This window comes from Dryas octopetala, chromosome 4, assembly GCF_963921425.1.
Source record: "Dryas octopetala chromosome 4, drDryOcto1.1, whole genome shotgun sequence".
Classification (NCBI taxonomy): domain Eukaryota; kingdom Viridiplantae; phylum Streptophyta; class Magnoliopsida; order Rosales; family Rosaceae; genus Dryas; species Dryas octopetala.
Window position 1 is genome coordinate 17,121,337 of NC_141369.1, and position 18,630 is coordinate 17,139,966.

General features: G+C 37.5%; 2 protein-coding genes and 1 pseudogene across 3 annotated transcripts; 1 reads left to right on the top strand and 2 right to left on the bottom strand.

Annotated features, from left to right (window-relative positions):
* Positions 1 to 1,661: 1,661 nt before the first annotated feature.
* LOC147287467 (uncharacterized) lies at positions 1,662 to 3,692 on the top strand. Its single transcript, XM_086242061.1, has one exon. It carries the CDS (start codon positions 1,721 to 1,723, stop codon positions 3,470 to 3,472), a length of 1,752 nt encoding a protein of 583 aa, XP_086098187.1. The 5' UTR covers positions 1,662 to 1,720; the 3' UTR covers positions 3,473 to 3,692.
* A 2,419-nt stretch (positions 3,693 to 6,111) lies between these two features.
* LOC147287468 (aminopeptidase M1-like) lies at positions 6,112 to 15,390 on the bottom strand (annotated as a pseudogene). Its single transcript, XR_015121731.1, has 21 exons — positions 15,094 to 15,390; positions 14,860 to 15,005; positions 14,381 to 14,498; positions 14,053 to 14,173; positions 13,425 to 13,578; positions 13,153 to 13,257; positions 12,939 to 13,052; positions 12,584 to 12,694; positions 12,051 to 12,233; positions 11,665 to 11,986; positions 11,155 to 11,276; positions 10,983 to 11,080; positions 10,653 to 10,830; positions 10,450 to 10,564; positions 10,265 to 10,332; positions 10,099 to 10,176; positions 9,845 to 9,922; positions 8,839 to 9,729; positions 7,204 to 8,741; positions 6,532 to 7,044; positions 6,112 to 6,446 (listed from the first exon to the last, which is right to left on the bottom strand). The product of XR_015121731.1 is annotated as an aminopeptidase M1-like (transcript).
* A 340-nt stretch (positions 15,391 to 15,730) lies between these two features.
* LOC147287469 (threonine synthase, chloroplastic-like) lies at positions 15,731 to 17,625 on the bottom strand. Its single transcript, XM_086241082.1, has one exon. The coding sequence runs from the start codon at positions 17,573 to 17,575 to the stop codon at positions 15,998 to 16,000; it is 1,578 nt and encodes a 525-aa protein (XP_086097208.1). The 5' UTR covers positions 17,576 to 17,625; the 3' UTR covers positions 15,731 to 15,997.
* Positions 17,626 to 18,630: the final 1,005 nt, after the last annotated feature.

Below are 18,630 nucleotides of genomic sequence, written 5' to 3' on the forward strand. Positions count from 1 at the left end.
TTATTTAAACATTGAGTTACAAGTTAGGAACTAGTTTTGATGAATTTACAAGTTAGGAACAAGGTATAGACTAATTAACATCCCTTCTAAGGTCTAACCCATTGCCATTCTGTAGGTTCAGTTTCATTGCCAAGGTGTTTTTTTATGTATACTATTTTAGAATATATTTTGGGAAGTGATGCATATACTCCAAAAAATAAGTTGTCACACTGTAAATCTTTACACAGAGACAAGGAGCGAGAGTGAATCGAACTCTTGGCTATCATGATTTTAACTAATTTTCTCACTCTCCCTTTCCCTATATTTTCACCATGAAATTAACTAGCTTATCGCTTCCACCATGGTTTACCAACCCCTTGTTATATGACTAGGTGTACCATTGATTTCTCACGTGAAGTTGGAATCCCATGTCTTGCAATCAAAGGCTGTTACACTGACACAAGAAGCCTTAATTTGTGGTGTCGTGTATTGAGTGCCTTCCCAACCCCCATCCAAACACAGCCAGAGAAATTATTTCTTACTGTGTACAATCTTCCTCTTACTTCCTCATACAAACTGATCTTGTGAGGAAACTGGTTGTGTAAACAATCAAATTTACATCACATACACAATCGATAATTCTATAAAGCATACGCAATTGAAATAGATTTTCTAGCTTTAAAAGTAGACTACTAAAGACCAACTTGGCAACTTGTAAACCACCCCCTCTTTCTCACTATCAATCGGAATTTTTGCTAAGAGATGATTACAAACAAACCAAGGTCCTTATTTGATTATTTACAATCCACATATGCACCTCTTCGGAGCGCGTTGGATCCCATCCTGACACTCATCACTGTCTTCAAGCTCAAGTTTGCGATGTGCAAGCTGTAGTCCTTGCAAACCCAGGTCAAGCTGAATCCGGGTGGGACCCCCCTCCTATACCAGTAAATTATTCATAAGCAGCCTACCAAAAATACCAAAAACCAACTAATTAAAGAAGACCAATTCTTCATTATAAATGACATTACACATATATTGCTTACACTCATGTAGATGATGATCATAGTATTATAGTTGTTTACACGCATGTAGATGATAATTATTCAAAGGTAACAATTGTTTATGTTCGTATATGATTTAGTAGAGTCCAATTTAGTTAATATGAAAGACCAAATATGATGGACAAGTAAGAAATAATGTATCTAAAGATTAGATTATATGATTATGTTGAGTTCTACGTGGGATCCACCGCCTAAAGAATACTAAGATTGTATGATTATATTGAGGTCAACTACTTTGTCACTTTCCACAATCTAATGCACGTCACTACCTTTTTTTAATTCAAGTTCTAATAAAAATATGTAAGATTCTCATACATTACGCGGAATGTGAGACTATGAGTGAGTGAATGACCACGACCCATTTGAAAAAATTGTAAATAGCACATGGTTTATGGTTCACTCTAAAATTAATTCATTAATCATCTAATTTATTCAACAAAAAATAAATTTAATTTATCTAATTTGGCTGTCATTCTACCAATGACAGGCAACACACAACATATGCTTTCCTTACTTTGCTTGCTTCTTTATATAAGCAAACCGCGCAAAAAAGCAAAAGCAAAAACAACATAAAAGCTGCACAAAAGCAAAAGCAGAGTGTCTGCAAAAAGCTCACCTTTCTTTTTCTCTCTCTCTCTCTCTCTCTCTCTGAACCAAAACCAAACACATTCCAAACAATGGAAGAAGAAGAAGACATGCTTCCACCATCACCATTTTGGCTGCAGAACTCCTCCGGCACTCTCCGGCGCCGGCGCCGGTCCTCCGGCTCTGTTTTCTTCAGCTCCGGCGCTTTCGTCGTGCTCTTGGTAGCCATAGCTGCTGTGTTTATGTTCTTTGTGATTCCCTCAGTACTGTCCTTCACTTCGCAGATGTTCAGACCCCATTTGGTGAAGAAGAGCTGGGACTCGCTCAATCTGGTCCTCGTCCTCTTCGCCATTGTTTGTGGGTTTCTAAGCAGAAACAGCATCAGTGCAGAACATCATAGCCAAAGTGTTGGCGTTAATGCCTCACCGGAGGAGGTTGTTGTTCAGAAATCGAACCCGTCAACCCCTCCTCAATGGTACGAGTACAATTCACTGAATTCCGATCCTACGGTGTATAGTAATAGTATTAGTATGAGCAGGATGAGGAACAGCAGTTCGTACCCGGATCTACGTCAAGAATCTCAGTGGGTCAGCTCCAGAGATGAACGGTGGCGATTCTACGACGATACCCATGTCACCAATTACCGAGTCTCCGGGTCGGGTTCGGATCAGGTCCACCATCATCGGCGGTCATACTCATGGCAAGAAGAACCAGTGCTCCAACCAGCACAAGAGGAAGAAGTTGATCATGTCTCTACCAAGAATATAGCAGTTGACACTTTTGTTATCCGTACGGAACAAGTTTCATACTCACCACCGCCACTAATTTCTCAACCTGATCCTCCGCCGCCTCGTTCACCGCCACGATCTCTATCTCCGCCACCTCTTCCGCCGCCACGCAAGGCCAAAAGAACATACCAAGCTCTTGGAGACAATGAAAAGTCTAGTATTACTCAAAATGTTGCGAGAAATGAGAATTTGGAAGTCGAGAAAAAAATGCTACCGCCACCTCCTCGGCCACCGCCTCCTCCGCCGCCACTGCCACCACCTCTACCGCCAGAAGTAGAAGTCAAGAGAGGGAAGAATGTGAAGAAGAGAGGGGTTACTACTACTAAAGAATTCTTGATCACCTCGCTAAGGAGGAAGAAGAAGAAGCAGAGACAAAAGAGTGTTGAAAATTTCGAGACCCTTCTCGAGTCTTCACCTTCTTCAATGCCTTTACATCCACCGCCATCTCCGCCGCCCCCTCCACCACCGCTTCCGCCGCCACCTTCAGTCTTCCACAACTTGTTTTCTTCAAAGAAAACTAAACCCAAGAAAACTCATCACTCTGTTTCACAACAGTCACCTCCGCCGCCGGCGTACAATTCAACTACCCATTTGTCGAAAACCAAGGCCCAAACTAGGCCCATGATGACGATCCAGAATCCTCCATTGCCGGTTAAGGTAAAGAATTTCGGAGATGACGATAATGCGAACAGCGGTAGCGTGTCTCCGATGATGACTCGAATACCGCCGCCGCCGCCTCCACCGCCGTTCAGAATGCCGAAGTTGAAGTTCGCAGTAGTGCATGGTGACTTTGTTAGATTAAAAAGCAACAGCTCAGATGATGGGGGTGAGGATTCACCAACCTCGGAAACTAGTACTCCATCATCGGAGTCACCAACACCAGCCATGTTCTGTCCGAGCCCAGATGTGAACACCAAGGCTGATACCTTCATAGCAAGGTTCAGAGCTGGTTTGAGGTTGGAGAAGATGAACTCTAGCAAGGAAGGGAGGGGGATGTCCAATCTAGGCCCAGGCCCAGGCCCAGATGCAAGAGAAGAAGGACTTGGCCCAAATTAAAAGTTACTAATAGTGATTTTCTTAATTTTTTACTTTTTTTTTGGGTTTGGATATTGAGGTTGAAGATGATGATAGGGGTTGAGTTGAGTTGTTTATGTATATTCTGACATATACATTCAGTATACATAGGAGGTACAATATATTCTTTCATTTTTTTTTTTTTTTTTTAACTTTTTTTTGTGCCCAAAAAAATGCATGAGGGGGTGTGAGCCTAGGAATTTGGATTGTCTGGATTTGTATGGAATTCAGGATGTGGTACCAATTTTTTAATAGGCAAAAGTGATTCTTTCTTTCTTCATTGTCAGATTTATCACTCTGTTTTCCTTTTCCTTTGTTTCTTTGTAATTGATCTATGCTGGCAATTGCATATTTGCATGTGACATAAGAATATTGATCCTCTTGGGAAGGTAATGTTTCTTTATAGCTCACCCACCGGAATAATTATTACAAAAGGGTTTATATGCTTTTCCAAAGGTTTAGACTACCACCAACTAGCTATAAATATAGTGTTATTTTTCTTCACATTGTTGCAAGAGATTCTAGAATTTCTTTCCATTAAATATACTTTAGATGAAGATATTTTTATGATTGAAAAAAAACCATCAACTTAACAAGTTTGCATTAAGTGTGTGTTTGTATATAATACAAACAAATCTAGTGATTCATAATTTCATAAAGCTGAATCTTATGGAAAAGTAAATCCATCAAATTTATAAGTTAGAAAAGTGATAAAAAAAAAAAAAAAAAAAGTGACCGCATGACATACGAATTTTGCAATGAAGAATTCTTCAATTTGGTGCTCCGAATCTGACAAAAACTTTGGTGATTCTAATATTATTGGTTAAGAATAGAATGCAAAACCAATAAAACTTTAATCCTCATGATTAGCACAAGACCGCTGGATGACAAAATTCAAATATTGACAACTGTTTGTTTTAAGAGTGATGGAAATCATGGAAGTAATGCTCCCGTGATTTAAGGCATATAACTTGATAAGTTTACTTGTCATGACTAAATGCAAGCTAACTCAATGCACAACAAACGCGCTTTGAAGAGGTGACTTGGCTTTTTGGACATAAATTAAGTAAGAGCAAATTACAATTTAGTACCTCAATTTTACATGTTGTTTCAACTTAGTACCTCAATTTTGAAAACTTGCAAAAAAGTACCTCAATTTTCATTTTGTATCAACTTAGTACCCCAATTTTGAAAATTTACAAAAAAGTACCTCAACTTTCATTTTGTGTCAAAATAGTACCTCCGTTAGTTTTTCTGTCAAAGTGACAGGGGTATTTTCGTCTTTTCCTTAAATTTAAAAAATAATTTTTTTTTAATAAAAAAATTTCTTAAAATTAAAAAAAATTTCATAAACAAATTTTTTAATTTTATGAAATTTTTTCGTAAAATTAAATTTAAAAAATAATAATTTTTTTTAATAAAAAAATTTCTTAAAATTTCATAAAAAAAATTTCATAAAATTTTTTTTTTATTTTAAGAAATTTTTTTATTAAAAAAATTTATTATTTTTTAAATTTAAGGAAAAGACGAAAATACCCCTTCCAGTTTGACAGAAAAACTAACGGAAGTACTATTTTGACACAAAATGAAAGTTGAGGTACTTTTTTGCAAGTTTTCAAAGTTGGGGTACTAAGTTGATACAAAATGAAAGTTGAGGTACATTTTTGCAAGTTTTCAAAGTTGGGGTACTAAGTTGAAACAACATGTAAAGTTGAGGTACTAAATTGTAATTTGCTCATTAAGTAATTACGGATCATGCATGCACAAGCTAAATGCTAATCATGCATTTGATGATATATATTGCCCTCGAGAAGTAACAAGGCGGCTACATATCTCCCCACTTTTTTATATAATTTTCTTTCTTGCTTTTAAATAAAGCCTAAAAGCAGTGCAACTTGTGCTATTTAAAGCAAGAAAAACTGCCTCTGAAGACTGAAATGAACCCATTTATGATTATAACTTATTAGACATGCGTTTTTTCTGCTAGAGAACATTGGTCACTTAATGAATTGGCACTTCTTAATTACATATCTACATCCCAATGTTGTCTGCATACAATGCAAGTTGCAACCATATGCTAGAAGTAGTTAACTAGAAGCAAAAGATCGAAACTCAAAAATCCATTATTATTTTCTTTTTAATTTTTGGTTTGGCCAACAAATCAACTGCTTTGCAATACCATGACGAGTTAATTACACTTACACTCCCTGAGATTTATCGTCTTTTCACATACACCCCATGAGATTTCAATAATTACACTTACACCTTTTGATGTTTCAAAATTATTACAAATAACCTCTTTCGTTAAGTGCCGTTAAGTGACCGTTAGTAAAATGATGACATCAGCAAAAAAATATTTTAATATGACAAAATTAACCTGTACAATAACCCAAATCAAGATTAAGATATCCCAATTCCCAAACAACCAAATTTTAATTCAATAAACTTAGTATAACCCATACACCCAAACACCCAAACTCACCAATCTCTCAAAATTGAATTAGCAAAGATGTGTCCCCATGTTATAAGAAAGGAAAATGCCGACACCCATCAACCAAAAAATCAAAAAAAATCTAAGAATCTATATGAGAACTGAAGGAAAGTTCACAAAGATATACATCATTCCAAAAGTCTTAACGCACATGTTCCATTAAATAATTCTAATATTCCAAAAGTCTTGCATATGTTCCATTAAAAAAACCAATTAGCCAGGCATGTATGGATCCAAAAGTCTGGCATAATAAGCTTGAAAATCTAAACAAAAAAGAGTTCACATGTCTTCAAAAAAAAATAATGGCAGACTCTAGCTATATAGCTTCTTCACAATGGCTGACTCTAGCTTCTCAGTTTGTTGCAAAGGGTTGGCTCCCAACCTCTTAACTTGGTGCAGGGGCTTGACTCCCAATTTCTTGACTTGTTGAAGGAGTGTCATCCATTTCAATTACCACATTTGAAGCTAATCAATAAAAAAAAAAAAGAGAGAGAGAAATTAATAACAAAAACATATTTATTTGCAAACCAAAAAACTAGTACATTCTAACCTTTTCCACTCTGAATTCTACCACCACCTCTACCCCTTCCTCTTAATGAATTGACTCCTCCACTCACTCTTCCTCTTCTTCTTCCTCTTAAAACATTCACACCACCTCTTTGCACCCCTCTAACATTCTTATTTGGGCACCTCCTCTTATTGTGGCCTAATGTACCACAAAGTGCGAATGTTAATGCATATGACCTCTTTCGCTTACCCCCTTTCTTAAGTTCATCTGCCTCCCTTCTCCTATTTTTTGTGGGTTAATCGTGGTGGCTGAATGAGATCATAAGAGTCTCCCTCCCAGAACTTCTCATCTGGGATGGGGTGAATGTGATATGAGTATGTTTTCACATACTTCTCTTTGGTGAAGAATTCATGACAATAGTCTTCTGAACTAGCCCGCTTCCAGATATTGCATGCACACACATGTGTGAACATCATTGTATGATTTAATCATAAAGGTTGTTGAGGACATTGTGGGGGTAGGGGAGGCATGAATAGGCCATGGACAACCTTTTTCCTGCATAATAAAAAAATTTAAGCATAAGCAAAAGTGCACTATAATAAATAAAATTAGAACTCTATACAACAATATGAGAATGTATTGTTTGTCAAAAAAAAAATATTAGAATGTATTGTTTGTTAAAAAAAAAAAAACAAATATGAGAATGTATTAAACCTTGCATTTAGCAGTAACTCGAGTTCGTTCATTTTTGACTCGGTTAATTTCGAATGCCTCTTGTATTACATAGTCTTGAAGCTTTTCTCGAAAATGATTAATGTCCAAAAACACTTGATCTTCCTTCAACTCCACATTTCCATTTGGGCAATCCTGATACAACCTCTTACTCAATCCCTTCACATAGTCAGCCTCTTCCTCTTCCTCGGAGCTAACTAGCTTCTCATGATCAGAGTTTGAATGATAATCAGATAGCCCATCAATATCACTATCAATATCACTCTCAGATGCTTTTCCATTATTGTCTTCAAATTCAACATCATCCACATCTTCACCACATACACCTGCAGGCACCAAATCATCATTCTCATCATCAATAAATGGGAATAGTTTGTGTTCCCCTTCACCAGCATCTCCAGGTACCCAATTCTCATCATCACTACCATCATCATTCTCACCTTTGTCATCATCCTTATAACCTTCAGCATTTTCAATATCTTCCTTATCCCCATCACCAAGTACATTGTCTTCAATTATCAATGGCCTCATACCACAATCTATATCAAATACCAACTTATTGTGCAACTCAAAGATCTCAAACATGTTTATAACATCAGCATCTGATTTTACAGGGTGCAACACACCATTACTTGGGTGCCTAAACTCAACCAAAATGTTCATAGATTGCCAATTATCCTTTTTATTAATGCATAATGAACAAATATCATCATACAAGTCAAGTAAGGAATACTTGTCACTGTCAATACTGCCAATTTTCCCAACATGTTTGCCTTTAAAGTGGACCTCAATTTGAAACATCCCCATCTTCCAAAGTCACTCTTAATTTGAAAAAAATAAAAAAAAAAGAGAACAAAAAAACAATGTTAGATAAAAGACACATTTTCTTATAACAAAAGAAAATAAACCAAGTTCATCAACATATGCCAAGATAAACAAGAAATCTAAAACACACATTATGGAAATAAATATAGACTAAAATGATTTTTATTGATTGCTATTGCAGCATTATCAAAGCTCATTCTAAATTGTGAGAGGATGAGAGAGAGTGATAAGATTGTGTTTGATATTTTTCCACACAATGAATATTACCGTAGACCAGAGCCTTGTATACTAGAGCAAGATTATTTACAGTTGTTTTACATCTTAGCAGATTTTAACAAACTATAGTTAGTCTTGCTTACTGGACTGATGATAATCCATTATTCTTTATCAATTTAATATAAACAAATGATTGAGAGTCTGAGACAACCTGTAAAAATAGTCAAGTACTAAATTAACAAACATAACAGTCAAGCGAGTCCCACATACAAGTCTCAAAAGCAGTAGACAAATGCATAAACCGACAAAAAAATCATTAAAATAAGAATTTCATATAAAGAAAGACTTTTTTTTTTCCGTCAAAGACCATACAAGACTTGGGTGTTAGAAAATTATTCAACAACAATTTGTCGTAAAATACCATACAAGACTTGGGAGTATGCTTACTTCAAATTCCCTAAAATACTCTTCGAATGTATCTGCAAAACAGAATTACAAAAAAGGAAAGTGTCTCAATTATTTTGAGAAAACATAATACTAAAGCAATACAAATCAAGCTTCGTTCTCATAACAAACCTCTCCGAGCACTTTTTCTCTCTCTTTCTCTTTGTTTCGACTCACCCCCAGGGATTAACTTTAGATCCTTAACATTAAACACAGTCCAGCTCTATGAATTCTCCCCCAAATTCCAAAGAAAAATCAAGGAAATAAGCCTCAGAGTAGCAGGCCAAAGCTACAGAAAGAGAACTACTCCTTTTTTTCTGAGAATAGGAGATTTCTTTTCAAATTAGGGCTGCCAACGAGTTCTCATAAGGGGAAGATGGAGAGTTTTTTTTTTTTTTTTTTCTTGTCTGATGGTTATAGGAAACAAGGTGAATAGTATCCAAACAGTCTTATAACACTGTAAGGGTATTTCAGTATTTTAGTTAGTTTAGTCACGTCTGTTATTAGTGTTTTTTCTTTCATGGGGTTATTTGTAACAGTTTTGAAACCTCAGGAGGTGTAAGTGTAATTATTGAAACCTCAGGGGGTGTATGTGAAAAGACAATAAACCTCAGGGGGTGTATGTGAAAAGACGATAAACCTCAAGGAGTGTAAGTGTAATTAACTCATACCATGACCAAGTAGGACCTGTTCATGGTATACCAAGTTAGCATCTTCAGAGGTAATGCTCAATCCTCAAGGAGTACACATTCTATTAAGCATGTTGTGTCAACGTCTGGTCAAAACCAATGTTCACAAGTGACACATTTAAGAGCAGACTATATAAGTGATGACAAGCCATTAGTTCTTGCATGCTAATTGTTTGATCAGATCTTGAAGAGATTGCTCTTGCCTTATGCTCTAAGCCCACCTTGCCTTGATTCGGATTTGCTCAATGCTTTGCTTCAAAGTCATAGCAATGGAAGCATTCACACGGCTTGCGAAAATTTTTTCCACCTCATCAGCCTTTTCATTGCTACAAAACTGAAATTGAAGGACATTTTACAGTAGGAAAAAAATGATCGACATATCAACTGTACCATATTCTACAAGCCCAATTCAAGCCTACCAGTATAAGGCCAGAAAGAATTTTGCTTACCGGTGTCACAATGTCTCTTATGAAATGTGTGAGTAGCAGTCCAGCACCATATTTGGTCAGAATGAGGTCCCAGTTCTCCTGCGTTCATAACCAAGCAAATTCAACTCTACAAATTGTAAAATTCAAAAGTAGAAATGGCAAGTGGCTTCCTAATTCCAATTCACAGTGCCAATTATATCCAACATGGTATCAAGTCTATTGAATGATGTAATATTCATCTAAAAGATGTTCCCAAGAAATAATGAAACCAATACCTTCAACCATCCCCATGCTATTTCACGGCATTCTAAGCTTATACCAACAAGTCCATATACAATATCTTGATCTCAAACCTGAAAACAATATTGAGGTGAAGTATCTGTAAAACTGGCAAAGAAAGTGTAGCTGTTGCAAACCACAACTTAGTGTACAAATAAATACCTCATCAGATAGGAAAAAGTTCAGAGCCTCAAGAGTTGTATTCGGGTCTGGAGAGGATGCAAAAAAACCTGTACAAGGTCAAAACATAATGTACAAAATCTAAGTTATTATTTACACCCAGGCAAGAGACAGAGGACAGGGGAATGCTAGAAAATGCATTTCATTTCACAGTTGCAAAATCTTACGTAGAATCCTTTCCTTCTCTTGCACTGTATCGGCTTCTCTGTAAACATTTAATAGAGACTCAAAACCTTTCCTATTTGGGCTGCTAGCATTCCTCATCACGGCAATGTAAGCAGCCTGCAGGACAATGTTTGGAACTTCTACCATTTAACTTTGAAAATGCCTCTAAGGATGAGGGGTGATTTACATTTGAAAATTTAATTACCCCTCTTGTATCAGCTGAAAGAAGCGGAGTGTTCCTATCATTCAATAATGTATGAAATCGGCCTAATGCGTCTTTCTGAGTTTTGTCGTGGCCAAACATAACCAAGGCCTGCAAGACTTCTGCTCTCAAAAGTGCACTGAAGTGACTCTCTCCAGGTATCGGTTCCCAACCTAATTTTCTGTACAAATAAGTACATTCAAATATGATATCTAAGTATGATAGCATTAAGCTCTTGTTTGGTAATGGTAAACTTATCTCATGAACAAGAGATCTCCATCAATCTCCTGCAACCCAATAAGTTTAAACAAAGAAGGTATTAATTGTTCTTACTCTGCTGGAAACAGGAGGAGAGTGATGAAAAATTGTTTCAACCCATTTACTGAATCTGGGATGGCATCACTTGAGATTTTGACGACATTATTACAAGCCTGTTGCATATGTAGCATAAAAGGTAATGCTACCATAAATAGTAGGTGTAAGTGATAATCAAGAGAATCCTTACGTCTATCAGTTTTGTTAAGATGATATAATCAACTTCTTTTCTGCATACATCCATCAAAAAGAGCAAAGATGACAGTGATTGTTCACAAGCTTCACAAAGAGCATGTGCATCATCCAGAATGCCTGAAATCAGACTTGGAGTTATACATTGTTGGACTATGAGTAGTTTAAAATGGCAAAAAATCAAGTAAGTAATCTAAGAAGAGAATGCACAGAATAAACTAGAATATAGGTGTCTTATCACATCAATTTGGCCGATTTTCATGCTAACAAAGACAAGTCCTTTTGTATCAACTCCCAAAGTCCAGTTAATGTCATCTACATTTGGGGCCCCTGGCTGGGGGTGAGGGGGGCAAGAAAAGCTGTCCTGCTAAGACCCCACCAGCGGACAAGGGCACCAAGTATAAAATCAAGTATAGTACACTAACCAGTTGTCAGTGAATACAACATGCATAACACAATACCATATCATCTGTAGTTAAAACTAATAAAAGTGTCAGATGGCACATACCAAATTTGTCTGTTGCTTCCAAGTAATTATGCTCAATAGCCTTCCTAAGTCGAGCTGCAAGTTTATCTTCATAATTGACCCTATAGAAACCACTCTGTTCGATATTAACCTTAATCCACAGTTGTTCATCACATTTCTCTTTATTCTTTATCTCAAACGAATTTAAGTTACTATCAGAGGATTCAACAAGACCCGATATGTCCACTTCTCTGGACTTTGTTTCCAGAAGGAAATTCTTGTGTCTCTCATAAGAACCAAGTGAAAATGTTATTGGAACAATCCATTTCCCATCACCATGCAAACCAGACGACAGGAACTGTGTCTGCAAAACCAAAAATTTATTACATTTCTGTAGATAATAAGATTTTGGTATTGATCAATCTTACCTGCTCAAATTCCAAAATATGCTCCTTAGCTTTTACAGAGATAACAGGATATCCTTTTTCCTTTGTCCAAGCATCCATCATTGCGCTGACTTTAACACCAGATTTCTCTGAAAGAGCACTCCAAAATCTTCTGTCTTTGCATTTTTTCCCAGAATATCTTTTTATGTAGGAACTTAATGATTTCTGACTTGATAATAAAGCCACACAGTTAAAGAGAAAAACTAAACGATGTTCATAGTTTTTCACTCATTACAGAGTTAAATGATAATGAAATGCAAACTAGAATGACTTCATAACAAGGTGGCTTTGCCCTTTAGTCCTTTTTGTTTAAAACTTTAAGTGCATTAGCCCTTTATAGGATAAAAGAACCATTCACTACAGTTTGCACGGGTTTATATTCATCTTCTAATTTCAAGCAGTGCTTTTGGTAATAAGAAGAGCATTTCCACATACAATATTTGCTATGAAACTTGAATTATCGGTGCTACATGAAAATGTAACCTTGCTGTAAGTTAAGAACATCAGTTTTGCACCTGGAATATGTCATCCCCAAGATAACCCTGCAGCATTCGAATAACAGCAGATCCCTTTTTATAGCTGATATCGAAGACTTCAAGAATTGAACGAGCATGGTGTATCTCCACCTGAAATTATGTCAAAACAGAAAATAAATATATGTCGCATGTAGCAGTTTTTTCTTTTTCTTCATCCTGCTCCATATGCATAGACACACATGTTTATCAATAACTTCACTTTGATGAAGTCCAGTGCAAATTCACAAATTCTATAAGCACTATTGTTTTTCTCTATTTTTTATTTTGGATTGGACATCAACACTATTTCTGGAAGCAGTTCTCACACTGAACAATAGCATTGATTGCTTTTTACCTCAATTGGATGTGATTGTTCCAGTGCCTTAACTAGGCCACCGGTAGTTTGTTGGAGAAATTGAGACCATATTTTCCACTCAGGATATAAAATATCAGTGGCCATATAACTTAACTGTAAATATAAGATCAAGCAGGCTCACAAAAATCATATAATTATATCCAGTGCAATGTCATTAAGTTGGAAGGTAGAAAACTGAAAGACTCAAAATTACCCATGTTGCAAAACCCTCATTAAGCCATAAATCAGTCCACCATTCCATTGTTACCAGGTTGCCAAACCACTGATGTGCTACTTCATGTGCTACAACAATTGCCATCTGACAAAATAAGAAAGGGTTATAGAACATACTTTCAGACTAGAAACTATAAAAGAGGAACTAGAGAAAACTCTACTTCCCTTTCAAAAGTTGTAATTTATTTAAAGGAGTTTGTATGGCTGAAAAAGAGAAACAAAGCTGAAAGCAGAATCAGATATCAAACTTACTCTTTGCTTCCTTGCTGTTGTGGAATGCAAATGATCGTAAAGCAGTTCATTTTCACGGTATGTGATCAAACCATAATTCTCCATGGCCCCCCTAGAAAATTCAGGAACCACAACCATATCAAGTTTGGGAAGCGAGTAAGGTGTTGAGAAGTATCTGGATGAAACCATAACCAGTTCAAATAGAATTAACACAGAGTTATTTCTTCAAGCCAGGAGCAAGAATGTCATGTATTTTTTTGATTACACTATAAATTTACATGGTTTCTTTTAAGGGGTAGCCATGGGTAAGGGCCTCAGGTTCTCCAGAGATTACTTTGAATTAGTTGCAAAAATACTAGAGGTGGAAACAAGAAAGGGTGGGGAGAAGAAATTCAAATGCTTCCTGTATGGGCATCGATATTCACTCTGGGTTCAGTGGTATAGTTTATGAAAGTTAACTTTTTCTGAGAAGTGCGCCTTCCCCTGATTCATGGGTTTGTCATATTTTTGGCTCGCCCCCCCCCCCTCCCCCAAAAAAAAATCCTCTAGTTTGTTAGACTACAATGTGCTGGATCAATATCATTCTCTATAAACACAACTGAAGTACATAAAATTTAAAATTCCCCAATCTAAGAATGAAATAAATTACTTGGAGAAAATATCAAGCGTCTTAACAGCAAGATTTAAAGCAACCCTTTGTCACTCATAATTAGCATATTGGACAAAGCTGTGAGCTCTGGTGGTACATCTACTGCTATCTTGAAGGTGGCCTGTTAAGAATGTACCAGTAATGTCAAAGCAGAAAAGAACAACCCTCAGATTTAAGCAAATATAGAACAACCAAAGAACAATACATTTAAACTACTGTTTGATCCAATGTGGTGCAAAAGACATTTACTTTTTAGCAAGTGAAATAAGAGGTTGCATCAGAAATATTTTCAACAATTATTGGAAATTCTCAAAACTCTAACATTTACCTTGAGAGCAGGTTCATCCCAACATGGAAAGCATCGCCTTGCATCCACAGGTTCAAATTGAGTAACTGCCGAAATTATTAAATGTTTTCATCAAAAACCTTGTTTGGTGGCAAAGAAACTAGGGGAAAGTAAACAGAACATAATAAAATACCCGCTTTCTTTTTTGGTCATTAAATTTCTCACTATTTTCTTCCAAAAATAATAGTCCACTCCATAGAGCATGTACTCGCTTTAAGTTTAGCTAACTCAAATGGGTTTTTTTCCCTCAACTCCTTAATAGTAATTCTAAATTCAATATTTTTCTCTCTCTCTTAGCAATCAAACAGACAGGTAAGAATGAAGAATCCATGTATCTTGACAGCCTAACAGGCAATTCTTCTAGTCAATAAGCCTGCTGAAATTACTTCATTACCTTTGGAAAAATATCTTTTCAAAGCAGCAATTATACTTTACGTAGAAAATAACATAAATTTTCTCACCATTTATATAACCCCCTCAATTGAGCTTTAAGGACCGCAGAAAACTCAATCCCCAAAACTCCTTCACCAACCCCAAGTGCTTTGTCGAACTCCAAAACAAGAGATTCACCATCTCCATTCAAAACAACATCACATGGGCGGTACTGCTGCAGATTAAGAATGAAAAACTGTTATAGTTAAAACCCAATAAAGCCAAGCCAAGTCAATTCAAATCATTGATAAAAAATTAGTTACTTGGCCGTGAGAGTTGGTGAACCAAACTTCATGAACATCAAGTTCCAGAGCGTTCAACACAAGAAACTTGGTCTCTTCAATGATGCTAAGGTAAGTCTTCACGGTGCCAGAGAAGGTGCATGCAGAGAGATCAAGTTTGAGATGAAGATCATAGTGTTTTGGGACTGCAAAGTTTGGTAACCTTGCTTGGCCTTTGAATTGCTCTATGCTTTGTTTCTGCTCCATTTCTGCGGTAGCTTAGTGCAGCACACAGCGTAGATCAAGTAAGCGAGAAAAACTTTAATATTCGTTTATTTTGAGGAGTACTACTGGTACTGGCCCCTGGCCCAAAATACAAAAAAAAAAAAAAAAAAAAGGAGTACCCACTGGCTGATGCTTTCAGTTTTGTCTTTTGTGCCGATTCATCGAACTGGGGTGAGCCTTATCCTGTCTTATTTTGATTGTTTGGTGTGTGTTAGTCAACTCATCTGGAAATAGACTGGAATGGGTGAGGGTGGTGGATCCCCCACTAATTTTACAAACTTAATACTTTTGTCACTATTAATAAGAACTTGGAAGTAAAAATAGTCAAAGTCAAGCATGCAGAATGGAAGTAGAAACTTGGAAGCTAAAGAAAATCACCATAAATAAAGAAAAATGTGGTGGAATTCAAATGATAATGAACTCATACAAAAATTGGCAAAGCTGCCTTATAAACGATTCCCTCTCTTCACCATATTCTGACTCTCTGAGTACTACAAACTAAAACAATTCCTCTTCCTACATTGACTTTGAAGCACCTAAGCAAAGAGCATAGAGAGAACAACACTAATGCCTAAGGGGGCTCTTCTAAACCAAATAACAAGAACATAAGAGTACATCAGCACTTAATCAGAAGACACACTCACAATGCCCCTTACAAAAACTACTTCTTTGGAGCCTCTGCCTTGCTCAACAAATACTTCTTCAACACATCCATAACCGACCCAAAATCCGCCTTCACTTGCACCGGCGGGTTAGCAAACCGGCAAGCCAAATCCTTAATCTCCTTGGAGTGATAATCGATCTTCGACTGAGTGAACTTCAACCCGTGAGCCGTGCTCACCACCACAGTCCGGTCATTATGGCCTATAACCCCTTTGTTCCTCAGCTTAATCAATGCTGCCAATGCCACCCCAGTGTGAGGACATATGAACATGCCAGTGGAGTCTGCTTGAGCCATGGCATCCATCAACTCCTCCTCAGTGGCTTCCTCCACAATCCCATTTGAGTTCTTCAGCGCATACACAGCTCTATCTATCGAAACCGGATCACCAATTTGGATTGCGGATGCAAATGTAGTGTTTGCCTTCACAGGTTTGAACTCTTCACCCCACCCTGACTTGTAATGCAGATACAATGGGTTTGCATTTGCAGCTTGGGCACATACAAGCCTAGGAATCCTATCAACCAGTCCTAATTCCTTGCACATTTGAAACCCTTTATAGAATGCATATATATTCCCAAGATTGCCTCCTGGGACTATAACCCAATCAGGCACTTCCCAATCAAACTGCTGCAAAATCTCAATAGCTGCGGTTTTCTGACCCTCCAGTCTCAAACTGTTCAAAGAGTTGGCCAAGTAAATGGGCAACTCCGCCGTCACTTCTCGAATCAACTCCATACACCCATCAAAATCAGTGTCAATGCTCAGCACAAAGGCCCCATTCGCAATGGGTTGAACCAACTGAGCCAACGATATCCGATTCGCGGGTAAAAACACGATAGAGGGTATCCCAGCGGCGGCGCAATAGGCGGACAAGGCGGCGGAGGTGTCGCCGGTGGAGGCACAGCCGACGCCGACTACGGGGCGGTTCATTTTGCGGAGGCGATTGACTTGGCTGACCAAAACGGTCATGCCCAAGTCCTTGAAGCTCCCAGTGTGGCTGATCCCGCAGTGCTTGACCCACAACTCGTTCATGCCCAGAACCTGTTTGCCGTAACGCTCGGCCCAGAAGAGGTTGGAGTTGCCCTCGAAGGCACTGACGATGTCGTCGCTGTCGATCTCGGGGAGGACCCACTCCTTCTTGGACCAGACGCCGGAGCCGTAGGGCCAGGTGGTCTTGCCGACGCGGGAGTCGAAGAGGTCGCGCCAGTACTTGCCGTCGTAGTTCTTGAGGGCCGCCATGTCGTGCTGGACGTCGAGGAGGCCGCCGGACTGGGACCGGTAGACGATCTCGTCAAGGGAGTAGGACTCCGAGGAGGAAGGGTCGGCGTTGAAGGGGACATACTTGGCGGAGAAGCGGTGGCTGTGGGTGGTGTTGTGGCGGCGCGCCTCATCGCGAATGTTTTCGTGGCGGGGGGGCTTGGCGACGAGGGGTTGGGGTGGTTGTGGTTGTGGTGGTGGTGGGGAGGGAGGGGCGGGGGTGGAGAGGGATTTGATGGTGGTGAAGTGGAGGGAGGTGGTGGCTTTTTGGGGTTTGAAGGAGGGGAGTGGGGATTGGAAGAGAGAGGAGGAAGCCATTGTTGAGAGAATGAGAATGCGAGAGAGTGTGGAAGTGTGGGGTTGTGTTGTTTTTTGGTGGGGGAGATCTGAAGATGTATTGCTAATTTGCTGTTTTGTATTTAGAGAGGTTTAAGGGGATTTGCTGACTGGTTGTAGCAACGAATTAAATTTCAGATTTTGAAAAAATTTCGATCAAAATTTTGAAGACTTTTAAATTTTAACAAAAATTAGATGAAAATAACAAAAATTATTATTAAAATACAAAAATTTTTAATAAAACTTTACTATATGTTTGTTTAACATATTATCTACTAAATTTATAAAAAATATTGAAGAAACCAAATTATATAGTAGATTTTATGTGATATAATCGGATGAGGGGAGACCTTTACGTCCAGTTCGGGGGGCGGGGATATCCCGACCCTACTATCATTATGCCTTTGCAATATTACTTGGTTTAACTTTATTTGTGACCTTTTCTCGTATGTGGGACTCTCTATCTTCTTAACTTTATAATGCGCGTTGAAGGCAAATACTGTTAAATAAAATTAGTATAATGAATAAATGAAATTAGTATATTCTTTATGCTCTATAATATATAGACTAAATCCTAATACTAAATTCTATATACTCTATAATTTATAGACTAAACTCTATATACGTACTCTATAATCTATACTCTATATTGTTTAGGATATTAGTATTTAGGTCTTTTAGGGTATTTTTAATTATTTTTATATAGAAATGTATTAAGATTTATAAACAACTTAACGAAATACCAAAATGGCCAAACGAAACCCAAAACCTTTTTTTTTTCTTTCCAATTGCCCAAAGGCTCCAAACTCCAATCAACCCTAAACTTTTTTTTTTCTTTCCTTTTTATTTGTTTTCCAAATTATTTGTTTTTATTTTATACTTGAAATTAAAGAAGAACAATTAATATCTTTTACCAAAACAAAAAAGAAGGACAATATCACTCATATTGCTATGTTAATAGTCAGAAGGAAGTTTATTGGGAATCATTGTTGAAAAAAAAACTAAATATAAATTAAGGATTCAATCCCCCAAAAAAA

Coding starts and splice junctions, on each gene's coding strand:
- LOC147287469 (XM_086241082.1), bottom strand. CDS start 17,575: ATGGCTTCCTCCTCTCTCTTCCAATCCCCACTCCCCTCCTTCAAACCC.
- LOC147287467 (XM_086242061.1), top strand. CDS start 1,721: ATGGAAGAAGAAGAAGACATGCTTCCACCATCACCATTTTGGCTGCAG.